Source organism: Pongo pygmaeus, chromosome 7, assembly GCF_028885625.2.
Source record: "Pongo pygmaeus isolate AG05252 chromosome 7, NHGRI_mPonPyg2-v2.0_pri, whole genome shotgun sequence".
Taxonomy (NCBI): domain Eukaryota; kingdom Metazoa; phylum Chordata; class Mammalia; order Primates; family Hominidae; genus Pongo; species Pongo pygmaeus.
In genome coordinates, this window is record NC_072380.2 from 86,135,399 (window position 1) to 86,153,910 (window position 18,512).

The following is an 18,512-nucleotide window of genomic DNA, read 5'->3' on the forward strand; positions in this document are numbered from 1 at the left end:
TTTAATCTAGTATTTTGTATCCTCTGCTCCTAGCTCAGTCCTGGCAATAGACTCAGTACCTCTTTAACAAGTAATGAATCAATGTGTATATGGATGTGAATGATTTCCGAAGACAAATCTGATAACACCTATCAATATTACATGAACAAATTCCATTTATTTTCCTCCAACCCGATGATTCAATTAAGTTATCATTCATTTTTGTTCAAATCGTATATTCTTCCTTCTGTGCCAACAGGCTAGAATCATTTTCCGCAAAGGAAACAGTTTTTAGTGATGTCGTCCACGAGAAAAAAAAAGATTTAACCCTGGCTTCTGGGCTTTGTCATTCTCGTACAGCCCTCTGCCCCTCCACACTGTTATAAAGAAGGTAAAATTCTAGGAAGGAGGAGCCGCTCAGCCAAGGACAGAGCGGCGGCCTCTCAGCTCAGCTGGCTGATAACGCGCGCGGCCGGGAAGGCGGCAGGCGGGCGGCAGATTCTGCGCACGCGCGGGCAGCCGAGCTGCCCGTCAGGCGTCCCGAGCTGGGCATGCGCCACTTGTGCCGTAGTCGGGTGGGAAGCCGTGTCTCGCAGTCGTGGGCTCCTGCAGCTGGGGCGCCCGCAGCCGCTCATCACCCGCGGGATGCTGTTTCTGGCGTTGGGCCGCCCGTGGGCGGTCGAACCTTCCCTCTGCGGAAGGAGGACTGCATTGTGTGCGGCCGCCGCGCTCCGAGGTCCCCGGGCCTCTGTCTCCCGAGCGTCCTCCTGCAGCGGGCCTTCGGGGCCGGTAGCCGGCTGGAGTACGGGGCCCTGGGGAGCCGCGCGCCTTCTCCGGCGTCCGGGTCGAGCGCAGGTAGGGTGTCCGAGGTCTGGTGTCCCGAGTGAGGCGGGGAGGGCGGGCGTCGCCTCGGGCCTGGGGAGCCCCAGCAGCTCTTCGCGACCTCTCCCAGGTGTCCGTGGCTGGAGCGCGGGAGGAGCCCCCTCTGCGGGGCTTGCAAAAGTAGCAGGCCGAGGGCCCCGGGGTCCTCAGCCTCCGCGAGTCCAGGAGAACGGCTGGAAACTGCTTACTTTTATGGTGGTTCCAAATCCAGAGGGTTTGTGGTGACAACTATATGCAGTTCCTTTTCTGCCCTTGAGTAGAAGCTTAGAAGTGTTAATTTGCAAAAAATTGGATGCAGCACCTGGAAATAGAACCGAAAGAGCCAGGTTAACCTGACTTTGAGCTTGTTCTACTTTTATGAGGTGGCTGTACTTTTAAGAATTACTTTGGTTCCTAGGAAAAGGGGGATGCAGTTGTTAATTCTTTTATTTTGATCTGAATAAATTGTCTTCTAATTCTGCTCTGTAAAATATCAGGATTGGCAAACCTGGTTAAAACTTGGAAGAAATGCTTAAAATGGAAATTGGAATCTAATTACATTTCAGCATTGAGGAATTAGGCGTGCCTTTTACATTTTGAAGTGTATACACTGTGAAACTCATTTTCAGATGTTTGGGGAACTCTTCTGTTCCCTTGAAATTTGATGTAGGATTTCAAGTAAATTTTATTTCTTCTTTTTTGGAGGTGAAGTCTCGCTCAGTCACCCTGGCTGGAGTGCAGTGACATGATCTTGGCTCACTGCAACCTCCGCCTTCCGGGTTCAAGTGATTCACCTGCCTCAGCCTCCCCAGTAGTTGGGATTACAGGCGCGCTCCACCACACCCTGGCTGATTTTTTTGTATTTTTAGTAGAGACGGGGTTTCACCGTGTTGGCCAGGCTGGTCTTAAACTCCTGACCTCAAATGATCCTCCTGCCTCGGCCTGTCAAAGGGTTGGGATTACAGGCGTGAGCCGCTGTGCCCAGCCAAATTTTATTTCTTGTCAAGAAATAAGAGGACCAGGGGATACACGGTATTTACAAGGTCTTTAGAGAAAGAATTGATCTCTTTAATACTATCATATAAATATTTTAGAAGTATTTGTAAAAGGCCTGGACTTTAAATATAATCTGAGTTTGCGGAGTATTTTACTTAAATTATTTTAGTAAAATTAAATTTTATTTCTTAGAGATGGGGTCTTGCCATGTTGCCCAGGCTGGCCTTAAACTCCTGGGCTCAAGTGATCCACCTCAGCCTCCCCAGTAGCTGGGGCTATAGACATGTTCCATTACACCAGCTAAATGTGTTTATTTTTTGAAAAGGTGTTGCATTTAAATAGAATGGAAATGATGTCCTCATTAACAGTGGAGTAGAAGAAACTGTTACTATTTTTACTTGTTCAAGGTCACACTAGACCTAGAAACCTGAGAGCTGGGATGCAAAGCTAACAAACTCCAACTCTGCAGTTTTCTACTTGTGACTAGAATTAAGGCAAGCCATTCTATCAGCCAATTGATTTCTTTAACTCTGTACATTATTTGGGAGAATTCCTTATGTCACCTCATGTGACAAGTTCTCTTCATTACAATTTTATTTTATTTTTTTGAGATGGAGTTGCGCTCTGTTGCTCAGGTTGGAGTACAGTGGTGTGATCTCGGACCACTGCAACCTCCGCCTCCCAGGTTCAAGCGATTCTCCTGCCTCAGCCTCCAGAGTAGCTGGATTACAGGCGCCAGACACCATGCCTGGCTAATTGTTTGCATTTTTAGTAGAGACGGGGTTTCACCATGTTGGCCAGACTGGTTTTGAACTCCTGACCTCAAGTGATCCGCCCACCTCGGCCTCCCAAAGTGCTGGGATTACAGGCATGAGCCACTGCACCTGCATTACAATTTTAAAAATAAACTTAAGCTGGGCATGGTGGCTCATGCCTGTAATCCCGGCACTTTGGGAGGCCAAGGTGGCAGATCACTTGAGGTCAGGAGTTCAAGACCAGTATGGCTAACATGGTGAAACCCTGTCTCTACTAAAAATACAGAAATTAGCCGGGTGTGGTGGTGGGCGCCTGTAATCCCAGCTACTCAGGAGACTGAGACAGGAGAATTGCTTGAACCTGGGAAGCAGAGGTTGCAGTGGTGAGCTGAGATCGCACCACTGCCCTCCAGTCTGGGAGACAAAGCAAGACTCTGTCTCAAAAAAAAAAACTTAAAAAAATTTAAGAAGGTTGGTCGACCATAATGATCCCTGTTTCAATAGATCCCTGTTTATTGGGAAGGATATGTTCGATGCTTACATACGCCATCTGGCAAATCAGAAGATGGAAGGCTAATTTATACTGGCAATATGGCCCGAGCAGTGTTTGGTAAGTAATTGGAGGTGGGGGTACTTACTTTGTTTTTTTCTCTTTTAATTGTAAAAATATCCTTACCATATCTTACTTGTTGTTATGGCATCCCTTAATTACAAGACATGAGGAAAATTAGATTTTCATTTTTTTTCTTGAGGTGTGTTGATAAGATGTAGAGACCTTTGCATTTTTAGATTTTTATTTGAGACAGAGTCTCACTCTGTTGTCCAGGCTGGAGTGCAGTGGCATGATCTTGGTTCACCATACTCTTCGCCTCCCATGTTCAAGCGATTCTCCTGGCTCAGCCTCCTGAGTAGCTGGGATTACAGGTATGCACCACCACACTTGGCGAATTTTTGTATTTTTAGTAGAGACAGGGTTTCACCGTGTTGGTCAGGCTGGTCTTGAACTCCTCACTTCAAGTAACCCACCCACCTCGGCCTCCCAAAGTATTGGGATTACAGGCGTGAGCCACCACGCCCGGCCTCTATTACGTTTTAATATTTGGAAGGGGTAACTTCCTCTCATTGCTTTATTTATTTTTTTATTTTTTGCTGCTTTTGTTTTTTCAAATAAACTTTATAATCAACTTGTTTAGGATCTCATCTTTATTTTCCAAACAGATGGTATTTTTTATTAGGATCATATTAAAATTATAAATTAAAGGTAAGGTAAATTTATATTTTAAGTCATTTTTTATTGTGGTTAGATAAACATAAAATTTTTCACTTTAATCATTTTGAAGTATACAGTTTAGAAGCCATTTTTCAAAAATAATTTTTATTTTTTAGAGACAGGGTCTCTGTCATCTAGGCTGGAGTGCAGTGGTGTGGTCATATTTCACTGCAGCCTCAAACTTGTGGGCTCGAGTGATCCTCCCACCTCAGCCTCCCAAATAGCTAGGACTACAGACATGTGCCACTACACCTGGCTGATTTTTTTTTTTTAAGCTAGTCAAATTTAGCAGTGGGGACATTGTATACCAACTTTAGTGATGCCAGTGTTAAGTTCTGATAACTCATTACCATCAGACCAACCTTGGCTAATTTAAAACAATTTTTTTGTAGAGATAGGTCTTCCTATGGTGCCTAGGCTGGTCTCAAACTGGTCTCAAGCAGTCCTTCTGCCTACACCTTCCAAAGTACTGAGATTACAGGCATGAGCCACTGCACTCCACTAGAAGTCATTTATTTTTAATCTTTCTAAGGTAATAGGTAAAAGTGGTATCTTAGTGTTTTTTTTGTATTTTTTATTATTTATTTATTGAGATGGAGTTTCGCTCTTGTTGCCCAGGCTGGAGTGCAGTGACACAATCTGGGCTCACTGCAACCTCCACCTCCCAGGTTCAAGCAATTCTCCTGCCTCAGCACCCCCAGTAGCTGGGATTATAGGTGCATGCCACCAAGCCTGGCTAATTTTTGTATTTTTAGTAGAGACAGGATTTCGCCATGTTGGCCAGGCTGCTTATCTCATTGTTTTAACTTGAATGTCTTTCCTTACTAAAGAAGTTGAATACCTTTTCCATATGTTTCTCTTTTTGAGATGGAGTCTCACTTTGTCTCCCCAGCTGGAGTGCAGTGTGCAGTCTTGGCTCACTGCAGCCTCTACTTCCTGGGTTCAAGGATTCTCCTGCCTCAGCCTCCTGAATAGCTGGAACTACAGGCACGTGCCACCATGCCCAGCTGATTTTTGTATTGTTAGTAGAGATGGAGTTTCACTATGTTCGCCAGGCTGGTCTCGAACTCCTAACCTCAAATGACCCACCCGCCTCAGCCTCCCAAAGTGCTGGGATTACAGGCATGAGCCAATGCGCCTGGCCGTCCTATATGTTTTTTAACCACTGGTTTTATTTCTCTGGTGATTTGCTGTTTTAATCCTGGGCACTTAGCCTGATAGAATTTCCCATGTTTGAATATTTTATGTTAGATATACTGGAGTGCTTGTTAATAGAGAGTTTTGTTTGATAATCTGCTATCTGAATCAACTTTTATAGTACAGTATTAGTAAGGATCTTTAAGTAATATTAACTACTTTATTGTGGAACTGAGGTAGGGCCACTTAAACCCTAAAGCAGATTCCCTGCCTGGAGAGGGAGTGCATTCTAATGGTCAGTGGCAGGGACATTGAGATCAAAATATGTAAAGTCCTTAAAACAGAGCTTGGAATATAATAAGCACTGTATTTATGGTTTGATTTTGTTGTCTTGAGCTGATACAGTAAGAAGAAAAATGGAAGAATTAGTGGGATAGATTGATTCTTTTATAAAATTTAAAAGTATTGATCCTCTCTCTTTTTTTCCCATTTAGGTGTGAAATGTTTCTCTTATTCTACGAGTCTGATTGGCCTTACATTTCTGCCATACTTTTTTACACAAAATAATGCTATTTTTGAAAGTATGCCTCTGCCTGTTCAAATCATATTTTATGGCATCATGGGAAGCTTTACGGTGATCACCCCAGTGCTGCTTCACTTCATTACAAAAGGCTATGTCATTCGATTGTACCATGAGGCCACAACAGACACTTATAAAGCCATTACCTACAATGCTATGCTTGCAGAAACGAGTACAGTGTTTCACCAGAATGATGTGAAGATTCCAGATGCTAAACATGTGTTTACCACATTTTATGCTAAAACAAAATCACTGTTAGTTAATCCAGTGCTCTTTCCAAACCGCGAAGACTATATCCATCTAATGGGTTATGACAAAGAAGAATTTATTTTGTATATGGAAGAAGCCAGTGAAGAGAAACGGCATAAAGATGAGAAATGAGCCTATTTTTTAGTGTTCGTGCTTAAATGTGATTTACGTTTTAATGTATAATAATAAAATTGCCTTTTGCATTCTGTTAGTGACTGATTGTTAAAAATAATTTGAAATTATCAAAGCTTTTAATTTCCAGAGAATGATGTTTGTTTATGATAAAACAAGCTATGTTTGAAAACCAAAATGTAGTATCTGCCATTTGTGTTTTAGAAAAAGGTATGTGAATAAATATGTTCATGCTAGTATAAGAGTTCTGTGTTACTGTGGTTGACTCTGAACTGGGGATCTGATGTGAGTAGCAAATGGGAGAGTTGCTTTATTCTTTGTGTATGGATTTTTCTAAGTGTATAAATATTTTCTGACATTAAAAGACATTTTCTCTTTGAGGAAGACACAGTCATAGGTGGTGCGGAGCTGTGGTCCACCTGCTCCTGCTCCTGACTCACTGCTGTTTGCTCTTGCCTAAGGAACAAGTCTGTCAGGAAGCTGGCTGGGAAGGCTTGCAGCAGCCATGGCTTTTAAAGATACCAGAAAAACACCCGTGGAGTCAGAGGTGGCAATTCACCGAATTCATATCACTCTAACGAGCTGCAACGTAAAATCCCTGGATAAGGTGTGTGCTGACTTGATCTGAGGAGCAAAGGAAAGAATCAGTGAAAGGACCAGTTTGAATGCCTACCAAGACTTTGAGAATCACTACAAGAAAAACTTATGGTGAAGGTTCTAAGACATGGGATCGTTTCCAGATGAGAATCCACAAGCGACTCATGGACTTGCACAGTCCTCAGATAGTTAAGCAGATTACTTCCATCAGTATTGAGCCAGGAGTTGAGATGGAAGTTGCCATTGCAAATGCTTAAGTCAACTGTTTTCATAAATTGATTACCAGTTGTTAAAAAATTTTTTAAAAACCCCCAAATTTCAAGAAATTCACAAATTATGGGAGCAGTTTTAACTCTTCTTTGGTTCAGAACACAGGTTTTTGCCTAACCCCTGGCATGATTGCCCGTAAGAACATTCATGTACAGTTGAACTGGTGGTTAGCTATAAGGGAAATGGTAAGTAGTGTTGTCTTCAGTACTCTTAATTTGTTTCTCCAACTGTGCACTCCTCCCTTGGTGGCACCCTATGGGTGTAGGAAAACCACTGTTAATTAAACAGGTGAAAAATACCTTGTGTAAAATTGCTGTCTCTATGCTAGCTTTGTCAAGAATATCCATTGTAAGATTTTTACCTCTATTGTAAAATGGAGATTGACTCTTGCCAAGGATTTTTAGCCAGGAACAAGATCCCTCAAACCACACTATTTAGATCAGTCGATATTTACTAAGTGCCCAGTACTGTGCTAGTTACTAAGATCACAGTTAAGAACGAAACACCCCGTCTGTCTTTATGGAGCTACCTAACATTGTCTATGGCCACCATGATAGTAAATTTAAACTTTATGGTGTACATGTGTATGAGGGAGGTTGATGGGGAAGCAGCAGGAATATCTGTTCAAAGAGATCATTCAACTCCCAGGCTGCTCAAAACTTATTCATAGGAGATAAGACAGAAAAGCTGTTTCTGAGACCTAGAGCCTGCCCTCTGCTTGGATTGTCCAGCTCACCAGACTGAGAATTCCCACCACCATTCCTCTGTGCCATCTTCTGCTCAAGGTGGGTTTTTGCCTGCTTGCTCCTCTGTCCTTTGTCCCCTAGATGTATCCTAGCAGTGAATGAGAGATGTCTTTTTTTTTTCATAGCAACCTAGTAGATAAGGGAAGCTTGTCCAGCCTGCAGCCCAGGACAGCTTTGAATGTGGCCCAACACAAATTCGTAAACTTACATTTTATTTTTGAGATTTTTTTTTTTTTAAGCTCATCACTATCATTAGTATATTTTATGTGTGGCCCAAGACAGTTCTTCCAACGTGGCCCAGGGAAGCCAAAAGATTGGACACCCCTAAGATAAGAGATATCTTTCTGTAAAAAGTTACTCCATGATCAAATGTTTATTATGGATACATTAGAAAGTAGAAGGAAGAAAGAGGCTGGGTGTGGTGGCTCTTGCCTGTAATCCCAGCTACTTGGGGGGCTGAGGTGGGAGACTTGCTTGAACCTGGGAGATCAAGACTGCAGTGAGCTGGGATCACACCACTGCACTCCATCCAGGGTGACAGAGCAAAACTCCATCTCAAAAACAAAAAAGGAAAAAATCACTCCTAGTTTCCCCTAGAAAAAATAGCATTGTTTACATTTTAAAGATCTCTTCCAATATTACCTGTCTTCATAACTTGTTTTAAGTGCAATATATTTCTTTATGTTATAAATAAAGTTTCAGTGCTGCAAAAGAAATAGCACTCAAATATAAAATTTTATTTTTTTCTTCTCAGCAAGGCAGTTTACTTCTACAGAAGAGTGCACCCTCACAGATGGAGCAATGGTGAGTGCACACTTGGACAAGGGAGGAAAAGGGGGTCTTATTCCTGATGCACGTGGCCCCTGCTGCTCTGTTGTTCTCCCATTGGCTAGGGTTAGACCGCACAGGCTAAACTAATTCCGACTGGCTAATTTAAAGAGAGTGATAGGGTGAGTGGTTTGGCGGGAAAAATGGTTGTGGAGAATGAGCAGGTAATTGGAATGAGTCAGGGTGGAGCAGGTAATCAGAAAAGGTTGCTTTACGAGGAAGTTAAGTTTAAAAGTAGAAGGCAAAGAATTGAACATACATACTGATTCTTTGAAGAGAAATTTAGAACTCATATCTAACATTTACATGTTGTATATCCATGTGATCATTTTATCACTGTGCTCTCGGTCCCGCAGCTGTGAAGAGGATGCCCTGCAGACTCACTGCCCACTGGCGCCCTCCCCTGCATCCCTGTGACCCCCGAGGCAAAGATGGCCTCAGGAGTGCAAGTAGCTGATGAAGTATGTCGCATTTTTTATGACATGAAAGTTCGTAATTGCTCTACACCAGAAGAAATCAAGAAAAGAAAGAAGGCTGTCATTTTTTGTCTCAGTGCAGACAAAAAGTGCATCGTTGTAGAAGAAGGCAAAGAGATCTTGGTTGGAGATGTTGGTGTAACCATAACTGGTCCTTCCAAGCATTTTGTGGGAATGCTTCCTGAAAAAGATTATCGCTATGCTTTGTACGATGCAAGCTTTGAAACAAAAGAATCCAGAACAGAAGAGTTGGGTTTTTTTTTTGTAGGCATGAGAACTAGCACCTCTGAAAAGTAAAATGATCTGTGCAACATCCAAGGATGCAATTAAAAAGAAATTTCAAGGCATTTTATCACTGTGTAGTGGAGTGAAAAACTTGTTTTTATTGGTTGATATCAGAATAATTCTTCAGAAGACAACTTGGTAGTCTAGGGGAAAAATATGCTTACACTAAGTGGGAAAGGTGACATCTCAAGGGCATGATCTGGAGTGAGAAACTAGGACAGAGAAAGGATCAGCATGCATAGGATAATAGGATGATTCATCACTGAAATAATCAGCGGAACCAACTCAGGCCAAGGTTAGGAGGAGAAACATAGGCACCTCCCTCATGCCACTTTGCTACTCTACCCCAGGCAGAGTAATCTCAGGAAGACTGGGAAGGTAATGAATCTCTCACTGTCTAGCGAAGGTGAATCACTTATTTGCATCACAAAAGTCACCAATTTGCGTGTGAAAAGGCAGGGTGATCCTAGCTGACATCTGGGTTACATCAGGTAATAACCCCGTTAACAATAAAATATTGCAATCCTTTTCTCTAATGTAGATTTCACTGTACTGAAAGGCTTTTGGAAGCAAAAGTAACAAGATGGCCATTAGATATGAATGACAGTCTTAGCTTGAATGTATTCGTAAAAATTTTATTCTGATTCTTTTAGAACACCTTGAACTTGCTTTTATTTTTATTGAGAATTTCAAACACAAAAGAGTACAGTGAACCTGCCTGACTCTATCATCCAGATTCAACAATGACCAATTTATAGTCACTATTGTTTCATCTAGACCCTAATCATTTGCCCTCTACTTTTTGGGGAAAGCAAATTCCAGTCATAATAATATTTCTTTCTTAAATATTTACTTTTGTAACTCTACAAGATGAGGACTTCTTTAAAAAATGTAGCCACAATACAATGATCAGATCTACAAAAACAAAACAACCCCACAGCCCTAATGTCATCAATCTATCAGTCTGTTTAAATTTCCAATTGCTTCATAATTTTTCCCACATTTGGTTTGATTTAGGATTCAAATAATCAGAACAGAATGAAGAGTTGGTTAAAAAAATATATATATATATACATGTATATATATATCTCCAAATAAGTTTCATACCTTACACACACCAATTGTTTAAATGGTTTTCAAGGCTCTTCTAAAAGACATTTAGAAGACATTTAGATGTTGAGTCCACCCCCTAGACTCAAGCAATCCTCCCACCTCAAGCCTCGAGGGTATTTGGGACTACAGGCGTGTGCCACCATACCTGGCTAATCTTTGTATTTTTTTGTAGAGACAGGGTTTTACCATGTTGCCCAGGCTGATCTTGAACTCCTGGTTTCAAGTGATCCACTCGTCTCGGCCTCCTAAAGTATTGGGATTACAGATGTGAGCCACTGCATCTGGCCAGGCCTTTCCATTTTCATTTTTTTTTTCCCTTGCAAATTATCTGTTGAAGAAATAGTTGTTTGTCACTTAGATCTTCTCATGGTCTAGATTTTCTACTTGTATCCCTGAGCTGTATTTTAACATGTTTCTCTGTCTTCTATACTTCCTATAAATAGGTAAGTAGATCTTAAAACTTCATCAGAGTGAGGTTTGATTATTTTGGACAAAACTACTTTTATAGATGATCACATTTGTTATCTTGCTGCATAATGAATTACCCCTGAAACTTATAGGCTTAAAGCCACAATAAACATCTCTAACACTGCACAGTGTCTGTAGGTCTGGAAATGAGGAGTGGCTTAGCTGAGTGGTTTTGGCTTTAGCTCTCTCAGGAGGTAGCTGGTGCTGCTGTCATCTGAAGGCTGGACTGGGGCATGAGGAACCCCCACTTCCAAGATGGCTCACTTACATGACTGACAGTGTGGTACTAGCTCTTTGGCAGGAGGCCTCTGCTTCTCACCACATGGATCTCTCTTTAGCACTGTTTGTTTCTCCCAGAGTAAGTGATCCAAGAGAGTAAGGTTATACAATGTGTTGTGTGACCTACGTGAAATTTGCACACTGTCATTGCACAATACTTTATTGGTTACACAGTCAGCCTTATTTGATGTTGGAGGGGATTCAGAAGGACATGTACACCAGGAGGCAAGGCTCATTGGGAGCTATTTGGAGGCCAGTCACCATAGTGTTCTCCCATTAAAACGTACGTAATATTGTTTTGTCTCTTTGTGATGGTAGCAACCATTGATGCTCAATGCCTAAGTCCACCAATTCATTAGATGTTGAAAAATGGTTATATTCTATTATTCCCTTTTCACTTATTAACTGAAATACTTCTAAAAATAGAGCTAAAAGCACAAGAAGACAAGAGAAATTTGCCCCTCTCTGCTATTTGGTAACCGAGCAGTTCAGTTTGTATAGAAAAGTCAGTATAAATGCTTGATTCTGTCCTTTTATTTGCCAGTTTTAAAAATAGATTTGGTTTCCTAGCATCATCTATTGATAAGTAGACTTAAAAAATATGTTATGAGGCGGGGCACGGTGGTTCACGCCTGTAATCCCACCACTTTGGGAGGCTGAGGGGAGGATTGCTTAAGGCCACAAGTTCGCGACTGGCCCTGGCAACACAGTGAAACCCTGTCTCTAAGAAAAAACTTAAAAAATTAGCTGGGTATAGGGATATATGCCTGTAGTCCCAGCTACTTGGAGGCTCAGGAGGGAGGATCGCTTGAGCTTAGGAGTTTAAGGTTGCAGTGAGCTGTGATCATGCCACTGCCCTCCAGCCTGGGTGAAAGAGGTAGATCCTGTCTCACAAAAACGATAAATAAATATAATGTTATGAGCTTATGGATTTAAATATATTAAAGTATTTCAACTTATTGCAGTTACTATCTTATTAATGTTAATATAGTTATATAGATAGGCTAAATAATGGCACAAAATGTTCATCTTCTAATCACTGGAAGCTGTGAATATTACCTTACATGGCAAAAGGAATTTTGCAGATGTGATTAAATTGAGGATTTTAATTTGGATTGTGCTGAATTACCCAGCTGGGTCCATTATAATCACTGGGGTCCCTATAAGAAGGAGGCATGAAATCAGAGCAGAAGGTGAGGAAATGGGCTGGGTGCAGTGGCTAAGGCCTGTAATCCCAGCACTTTGGGAGGAGGAGGCAGGTGGATCACAAGGTCAGGAGTTCAAGACCAGCCTGACCAATATGGTGAAACCCCGTCTCTACTAAAAATACAAAAAGTAGCTGGGCGTGGTGGTGCGTACCTGTAGTCCCAGCTACTCAGGAGGCTGAGGCAGGAGAATCACTTGAACCCGGGAGGCAGAGGTTGCAGTGAGCTGAGATTGCATCACTGCACTCCAGGCTTGGTGACAGAGGGAGACTCCATCTCAAAAAAAAAAAAAAAAAAGGAAGAGATGATGGGATGATGGAAGCAGAGATTGCAGAGATTGAAGCAATGCATTTTGAAGATGGAGAAATACAAGGATTGTAGCTCCAAAAGCTGAAAAAAGCAAGAAAACAGATTCTTCCCCTTAGTCTCCAGAAGGAACCACCTCTGTTGACACCTTGACTGTAGTACAGTGAAACTGATTTCAGACTTCAGACCTCCAGAACTGTAAGAGAATACATTTACGGTTTTTTGTTTGTTTTTTGAGATGGAGTCTTGTTGTGTCGTCCAGACTGGAGTGCGGTGGTGCAATCTCGGTTCACTACAACCTCCGCCTCCTGGGTTCAAGCAATTCTCCTGCCTCAGCCTCCAGAGTAGCTGGGATTATAGATGCCAACCACCATGCTTGGCTCATTTCTTGTATTTTTAGTAGAGATGGGGTTTCACCATGTTGGCCAGGTTGGTCTCGAACTCCTGACCTCAGGTGATCCGCCTGCTTTGGCCTCCCAAAGTGCTGGGATTACAGGCATGAGCCACTGTGCCCAGCCTATGTTGTTTTAAGCCACAAAATCTTTTGGCAATTTGTTACAGCCATTATAGGAAACTAGAAACACCTATCTTTGATCAGTGGAACCATCTTCAAATTGGTTATCTAATATAACAAAGTGTTTTAGGCTCATTTTGTACATTTTCTACCCCAGACTCCAAGGAGTCCTGGTTGCTTATAGTGGGAAATGGTATTTTGAGACCACTAAGGGTATTCATGGGTTTTTGTCTTGTTTTTCCATCTTTTAAATTTATTTTAAAATTGTGTTTTTTAAAGAATTTACCACCTTACCCAGTTTTAAGCATAGAGTTCAGTGGTGTTAACTATATTCACCTTGTTGTGCAACAGATCTCTAGAACTCTTTCATCTTCTCAGCCTGAGACTCTATGCCCATTGAACAACTCCCCATTTCCCCCTCCTCCCTTGGACTTTTGCCTTTTTGAAAATGGCAGGGCCAAGAGCCATGGCTCAAACCTGTGGTCCCAGCTGAGCCCAGGAATTTGAGGCTGCAGTGTGTTATAATCACACCTAAGAATAGCCACTGCACCCCAGCATGGGCAACACAGTGAGACTTTGTCTCTAAAAAAATGGAAAGAAGCACACTTCTGTTGTAAAATATTTTTATCAACATATGATTATTTTCTTCTTAAGTGTGCAGATTTTTAGGCCAAAACTCCATGCCATTTTTGGCTACTAACCCTAAACTATATCCTATAAGGGATTTCAAGTAGCAAAATATCTAAAGGAATAGCTGTCTTTCTAAAATGGAGTGAGAGTTTTGAAATGAAATACATGCCATAACAAAATGATGACATTTCATTATTAGGACTCGAAATGTTCTCTTTAGCTCTAGCTTGTTGTAGGTGAATGCATTATTAAGACTGGTGGAGTCCCTGCCCACAGCACAGAATTACAACTAGTGTCCCCTGTTTGAGGTCTTATCTGGCCCTGTTCTGTCCTGTAACTAAACCTGCTGCTGAAAAGAAATAGTTTCAATGAGACTGTTCACTTCAGATCTATAGGTGCAGCTCTCTGGGCCATGATAATTTGATTTGTTGTTGTTATTGTTGTTTTTTGAGATGGAGTCTCGCTCTGTCTCCCAGCCTGGAGTGCAGTGACATGATCTTGGCTCACTGCAACCTCCACCTCCTGGGTTCAAGCAATTCTCTTGCCTCAGCCTCCTGAGTAGCTGGGACTACAGGTACTTGCCACCATGCCTAGCTAATTTTTGTATTTTTAGTAGAGACAGGGTTTCACTACGTCGGCCAAGCTGGTTTCAAACTCCTGACCTCAGGTAATCCGCCCACCTTGGCCTCCCAAAGTGCTGGGATTTACAGAGGTGAGCCACTGCGCCTGGCCTGTTTGTTTGTTTTTGAGACCGAGTCTCACTCTGTCGCCCAGGCTGGAGTGTAGTGGCCCAATCTTGGCTCACTGCAACCTCTGCTTCCTGGGTTCAAGTGATTCTCCTGCCTCAGCATCCCGAGTAGCTGGGATTACAGGTGTGCACCACCATGCCTGGCTAATTTTTTTTTTTTTTTTGAGACAGAGTCTCGCTGTCCCCCAGGCTGGAGTTCAGTGGCATAATCTTGGCTCACTGCAAGCTCCGCCTCCCGGGTTCTCACCATTCTCCTGCCTCAGCCTCCCCAGTAGCTGGGACTACAGGTGCCCGCCACCACGCCCGGCTAATTTTTTGTATTTTTAGTGGAGACGGGGTTTCACCATGTTAGCCAGGATGGTCTTGATCTCCTGATCTCATGATCCGCCCACCTCGGCCTCCCAAAGTGCTGGGATTACAGGCGTGAGCCACCGCGCCCGGCCTAATTTTTATATTTTTAGTAGAGATGGAATTTCACCATGTTGGCCAGGCTGGTCTTGAACTCCTGACCTCAAGTGATCCACCCGCCTTGGTATCCCAAAATGCTGGGATGACAGGCATGAGCCACCATGCCCAGCTGAGAATTTGTTTTATAAAGCAGGAGGCCCCATCCTCTGGGGGCCGTGGACCAGTACCAGTCCATGGCCTATTAGGAATCTGGCTGTGGCTTGTTAGGAACTAGGCTGCACAGCTGGAGGTTAACAGCAGGTGAGCGAGCATTACCACCTGAGCTCCAGCTCCTGTCAGACCAGCAGCAGCATTAGATTCCCATGGGAGCAGGAACCTTGTTATGAAGTAAACAAGCGAGGGATCTAGGTTGTGTGCTCCTTACAAGAATCTAATGCCTGATGTTCTGAGGTGGAACAGTTTCACCTTGAAACCATCCCTCCCCATCCCCTCAGTCCGTGGAAAAATTGTCTTCCATGAAACTGGTCCCTGAGGCCAAAAATGTTGGGGACTGCTGGTATACAGAGCTGTGGGAAAGAAGAACAATGCAGAGGGAAAAGGAGTGCCTGTCTGTTGAGACTTTCAGGGGGACCTAGGGACTGGTTTTGTTACAGTTGACTGGGAATTGTCTTGTTTATTTTATTTTATTTTATTTTTCATTAAAAAATTTTTTTTGAAATGGAGTCCTGCTCTGTTGCCCAGGCTGGAGTGCAGTGGTGCCATCTTGGCTCACTGCAACCTCTGCCTCCCAGATACAAGTGATTCTCCTGCCTTAGCCTCCTGAATAGCTGGGATTACATGCATGCACCACCACACCTGGCTAATTTTTGTATTTTTAGTAGAGATGTGTTTCACCATGTCAGCCAGGCTGGTCTTGAACTCCTGACCTCAAGTGATCCACCTGCCTCGGCCTCCCAAAATACTGAGATTACAGGCATAAGCCACCGTGCCTGGCCAAAGTGTCTTGTTTTGTTTTTAAGCCTTTGATCACTCTCATTTACAGTAAGTGTTTGAAGAGTACATTCTAAATCATTTTTCTCTCTTCCTTTACAGGAAGTGCTCAAATGTTAAGCACACACACACAAAAAAAGAGGAAACAGTTGGATAGGAACTCAGAAATCATGTGACTGATGACTAAGTTAAATCTTTTCTGCTTACTGAAAAGGAAGAGTCTGATGATTAGTTACTGATCCTCTTTGCATTTGTAAAGCTTTGGAGATATTGAATCATGTTACCATTTCTGTTTTTTTCCACCCTGTTTTCTTCCATATTTACTGAAGCTCAGAAGCAGTATTGGGTCTGCAACTCATCCGATGCAAGTATTTCATACACCTACTGTGGTAAGTAAAACCGCAAAACAAATAATTGTAGCATCAACTATTTTGAGGGTAAGTTTTCACAAGAACCTTACACTGTTGTGGCTGGAACACAGGAAACATCAGTGTGTTCCAGCTGCTGTGGCGGACGCCACCAGCAGGAAAAGCAATAGCTGGCAGCTGCCCTGTGAGAATGTTCTTGACTACTCACAGAGCTTGTGAGTCTCTAAACTGTGTTGTGCTTGACCTCCAAGTGCTTCTGTTCCCTGCGTCATCTTTCTCTACCCTGAGCCCAGTTTTGTGTTCTGCCAATTTTTAATAAAACCATCTGCTTCTGAGCTTTCACCTCAGCCTCGACACTTACTAGTTCTTCTTCTTGAGATGGTAGAGCAGTCCCAGCTGCTTCCTGGAGTTGATTTCTCCTCTAAGCTGTGACTCTTGAGTGCTCTTGGAATCATCTCCCTAACTGGATGAAAGCCTGGTTCTGTCACTAGCTGTGTGACCTTAAGCAAAGTACTCCAGCCTTTTTAGCACTGAAGTGAAAGTGATTTTATAGTCTACTTGATAAGAGTGTTGTGAGGTGAAGTTTTTTAGCATAGGGTCACATAGAGACAATACTCTAAATTTTTTTTTGGAGTCAGTCATACTATTCACTGGCTAATACTATTCACTGGCTGTATCACTGTCCCCTGCCCCAGCTGCTCATTAGCAAGTGTCCTCGGGTCTGAAGGCACAGTGTCAGGCTTCACAGCTGTTTTGGTTCGGTACTTTCCACCGTGCTGCTTACCATGGGTTGGCTGCCCTTTTCCACCCACTAGCAATATCTGGGAGGTTTAAAGTGGTGCTTCCCAAAATACCAGTTCTTTGAGATTCTTTTGGGAAAATAGGATCTATGACCTAATCATCTGGGAGAGATTTACAGATGTACTTTGGGTTCTGAGAAGTTCTGCAATAAAGGCACCTGTTTAATCCCATTTTCAATTTCATTTGTTATTTGTTTGTGTTTTAGTCTGGAGTGTATGTTAACTCTCTTGAGAAACATGCTCTGCCAAATGCTAATATAAAGTGACTTTCGGGAAATTGGGATAATTGCCACATGTGAGGAGGAGACTTAGGAGTGTGGCCAGTCACACACCGTGGCCCTTCTTCTCCTGGTGGGTTGCACTGAATTCCGTCCAAACGTATCTCTAAAATCTCTCCATGCTACAAGATCCTTTTGCATTCCCCTCTTCCAGCAAGCCTCCTACTCTACTTGGCCCCCACTTCCCTCTCCTCCTTTGGCTCTTTTGTACCATGTGCGAATTATGCCACTCTTTGTGTGTGTGTGTGTGTGTGACAGCATTTCGCTCTGTTGCCAGGCTGGAGTGCAGTGGCGTGATTTCGGCTCACTGCAACTTCTGCCTCCCAGGTTCAAATGATTCCCATGCCTCAGCCTCCTGAGTAGCTGGGACTACAGGTGCACACCACCACACCCAGCTAATTTTTTTTTGTATTTTAGTAGAGACAGGGTTTCACCATGTTGACCAGGATGGTCTCAATCTTCTGATCTTGTGATCCGCCCGCCCCGGCCTCCCAAAGTGCTAGGATTACAGGCGTGTGCCACCTCACCCGGCTTATACCACTCTTTATATGGTCTTTATGGATATAACATTTTGCATTATTATTTAGCTTTCAATCTTTTCTTAACAATAACTCAATTTATCTTTTTAAAACATTTCACATTTTATCTTATTTTATCATTTATTTTTGAGACAGGGTTTTGCTCTGTTGTGCAGGCTGGAGTAAATGGCATGATCTCCACTCATTGCAACCTCCACCTCCCTGGCTCAAGCCATCCTCCCAGCTCAGCCTTCCAAGTAGCTGGGACTACAGTCACGTGCCACCACAGTTGTCTAATTATTAATTAAATAATTTTTTTTTTTTGAGTTTCGCTCTTATTGCCCAGGCTGGAGTGCAATGGCATGATCTTGGCTCACTGCAACAACCGCCTCCTGGGTTCAAGCAATTCTCCTGCTGCAGCCTCCCGAGTAGCTGGGATTATAGGTGCCCACCACCACACCCGGCTAATTTTTGTATTTTTAGTAGAGACAGGGTTTTGCAATGTCGACCAGGCTGGCCTCCAACCCCTGACCTCAGGTGATCCGCCCACCTTGGCCTCCCAAAGTGTTGGGATTACAGGCGTGAGCCACAGCAGCTGGCCTAATTATTAATTTTTTTGTAGAGATGAAGTCTTGCTATATTGCCCAGGCTGGTCTGGAACTCCTGGGCTCAAGTGATTCTCCCACCTTGGCCTCCCAAAGTGCTGGGATTACAGATATGAGCCAC

At 43.0% G+C, this 18,512-nt stretch overlaps 2 protein-coding genes and 1 pseudogene across 2 annotated transcripts in view; all 3 read left to right on the forward strand.

Annotated features, from left to right (window-relative positions):
• The first annotated feature begins 394 nt into the window (after window positions 1-394).
• Window positions 395-6,201, forward strand: TMEM70 (transmembrane protein 70). Its single transcript, XM_054499109.2, has 3 exons — window positions 395-834; window positions 3,096-3,201; window positions 5,493-6,201. Exons 1-3 carry the CDS (start codon window positions 625-627, stop codon window positions 5,957-5,959), a joined length of 783 nt encoding a protein of 260 aa, XP_054355084.1. The 5' UTR covers window positions 395-624; the 3' UTR covers window positions 5,960-6,201.
• A 138-nt stretch (window positions 6,202-6,339) lies between these two features.
• Window positions 6,340-9,235, forward strand: LOC129042798 (small ribosomal subunit protein uS10-like; annotated as a pseudogene).
• A 6,750-nt stretch (window positions 9,236-15,985) lies between these two features.
• The window catches only part of LY96 (lymphocyte antigen 96), a 45,809-nt gene continuing 43,282 nt past the window's right edge, over window positions 15,986-18,512 (forward strand). The window contains exon 1 of the mRNA XM_054499603.2: window positions 15,986-16,211. Within this exon, the coding sequence (XP_054355578.1) occupies window positions 16,100-16,211 (112 nt within the window). The 5' untranslated portion in view covers window positions 15,986-16,099. The remainder of the gene's footprint in view (window positions 16,212-18,512) is intronic.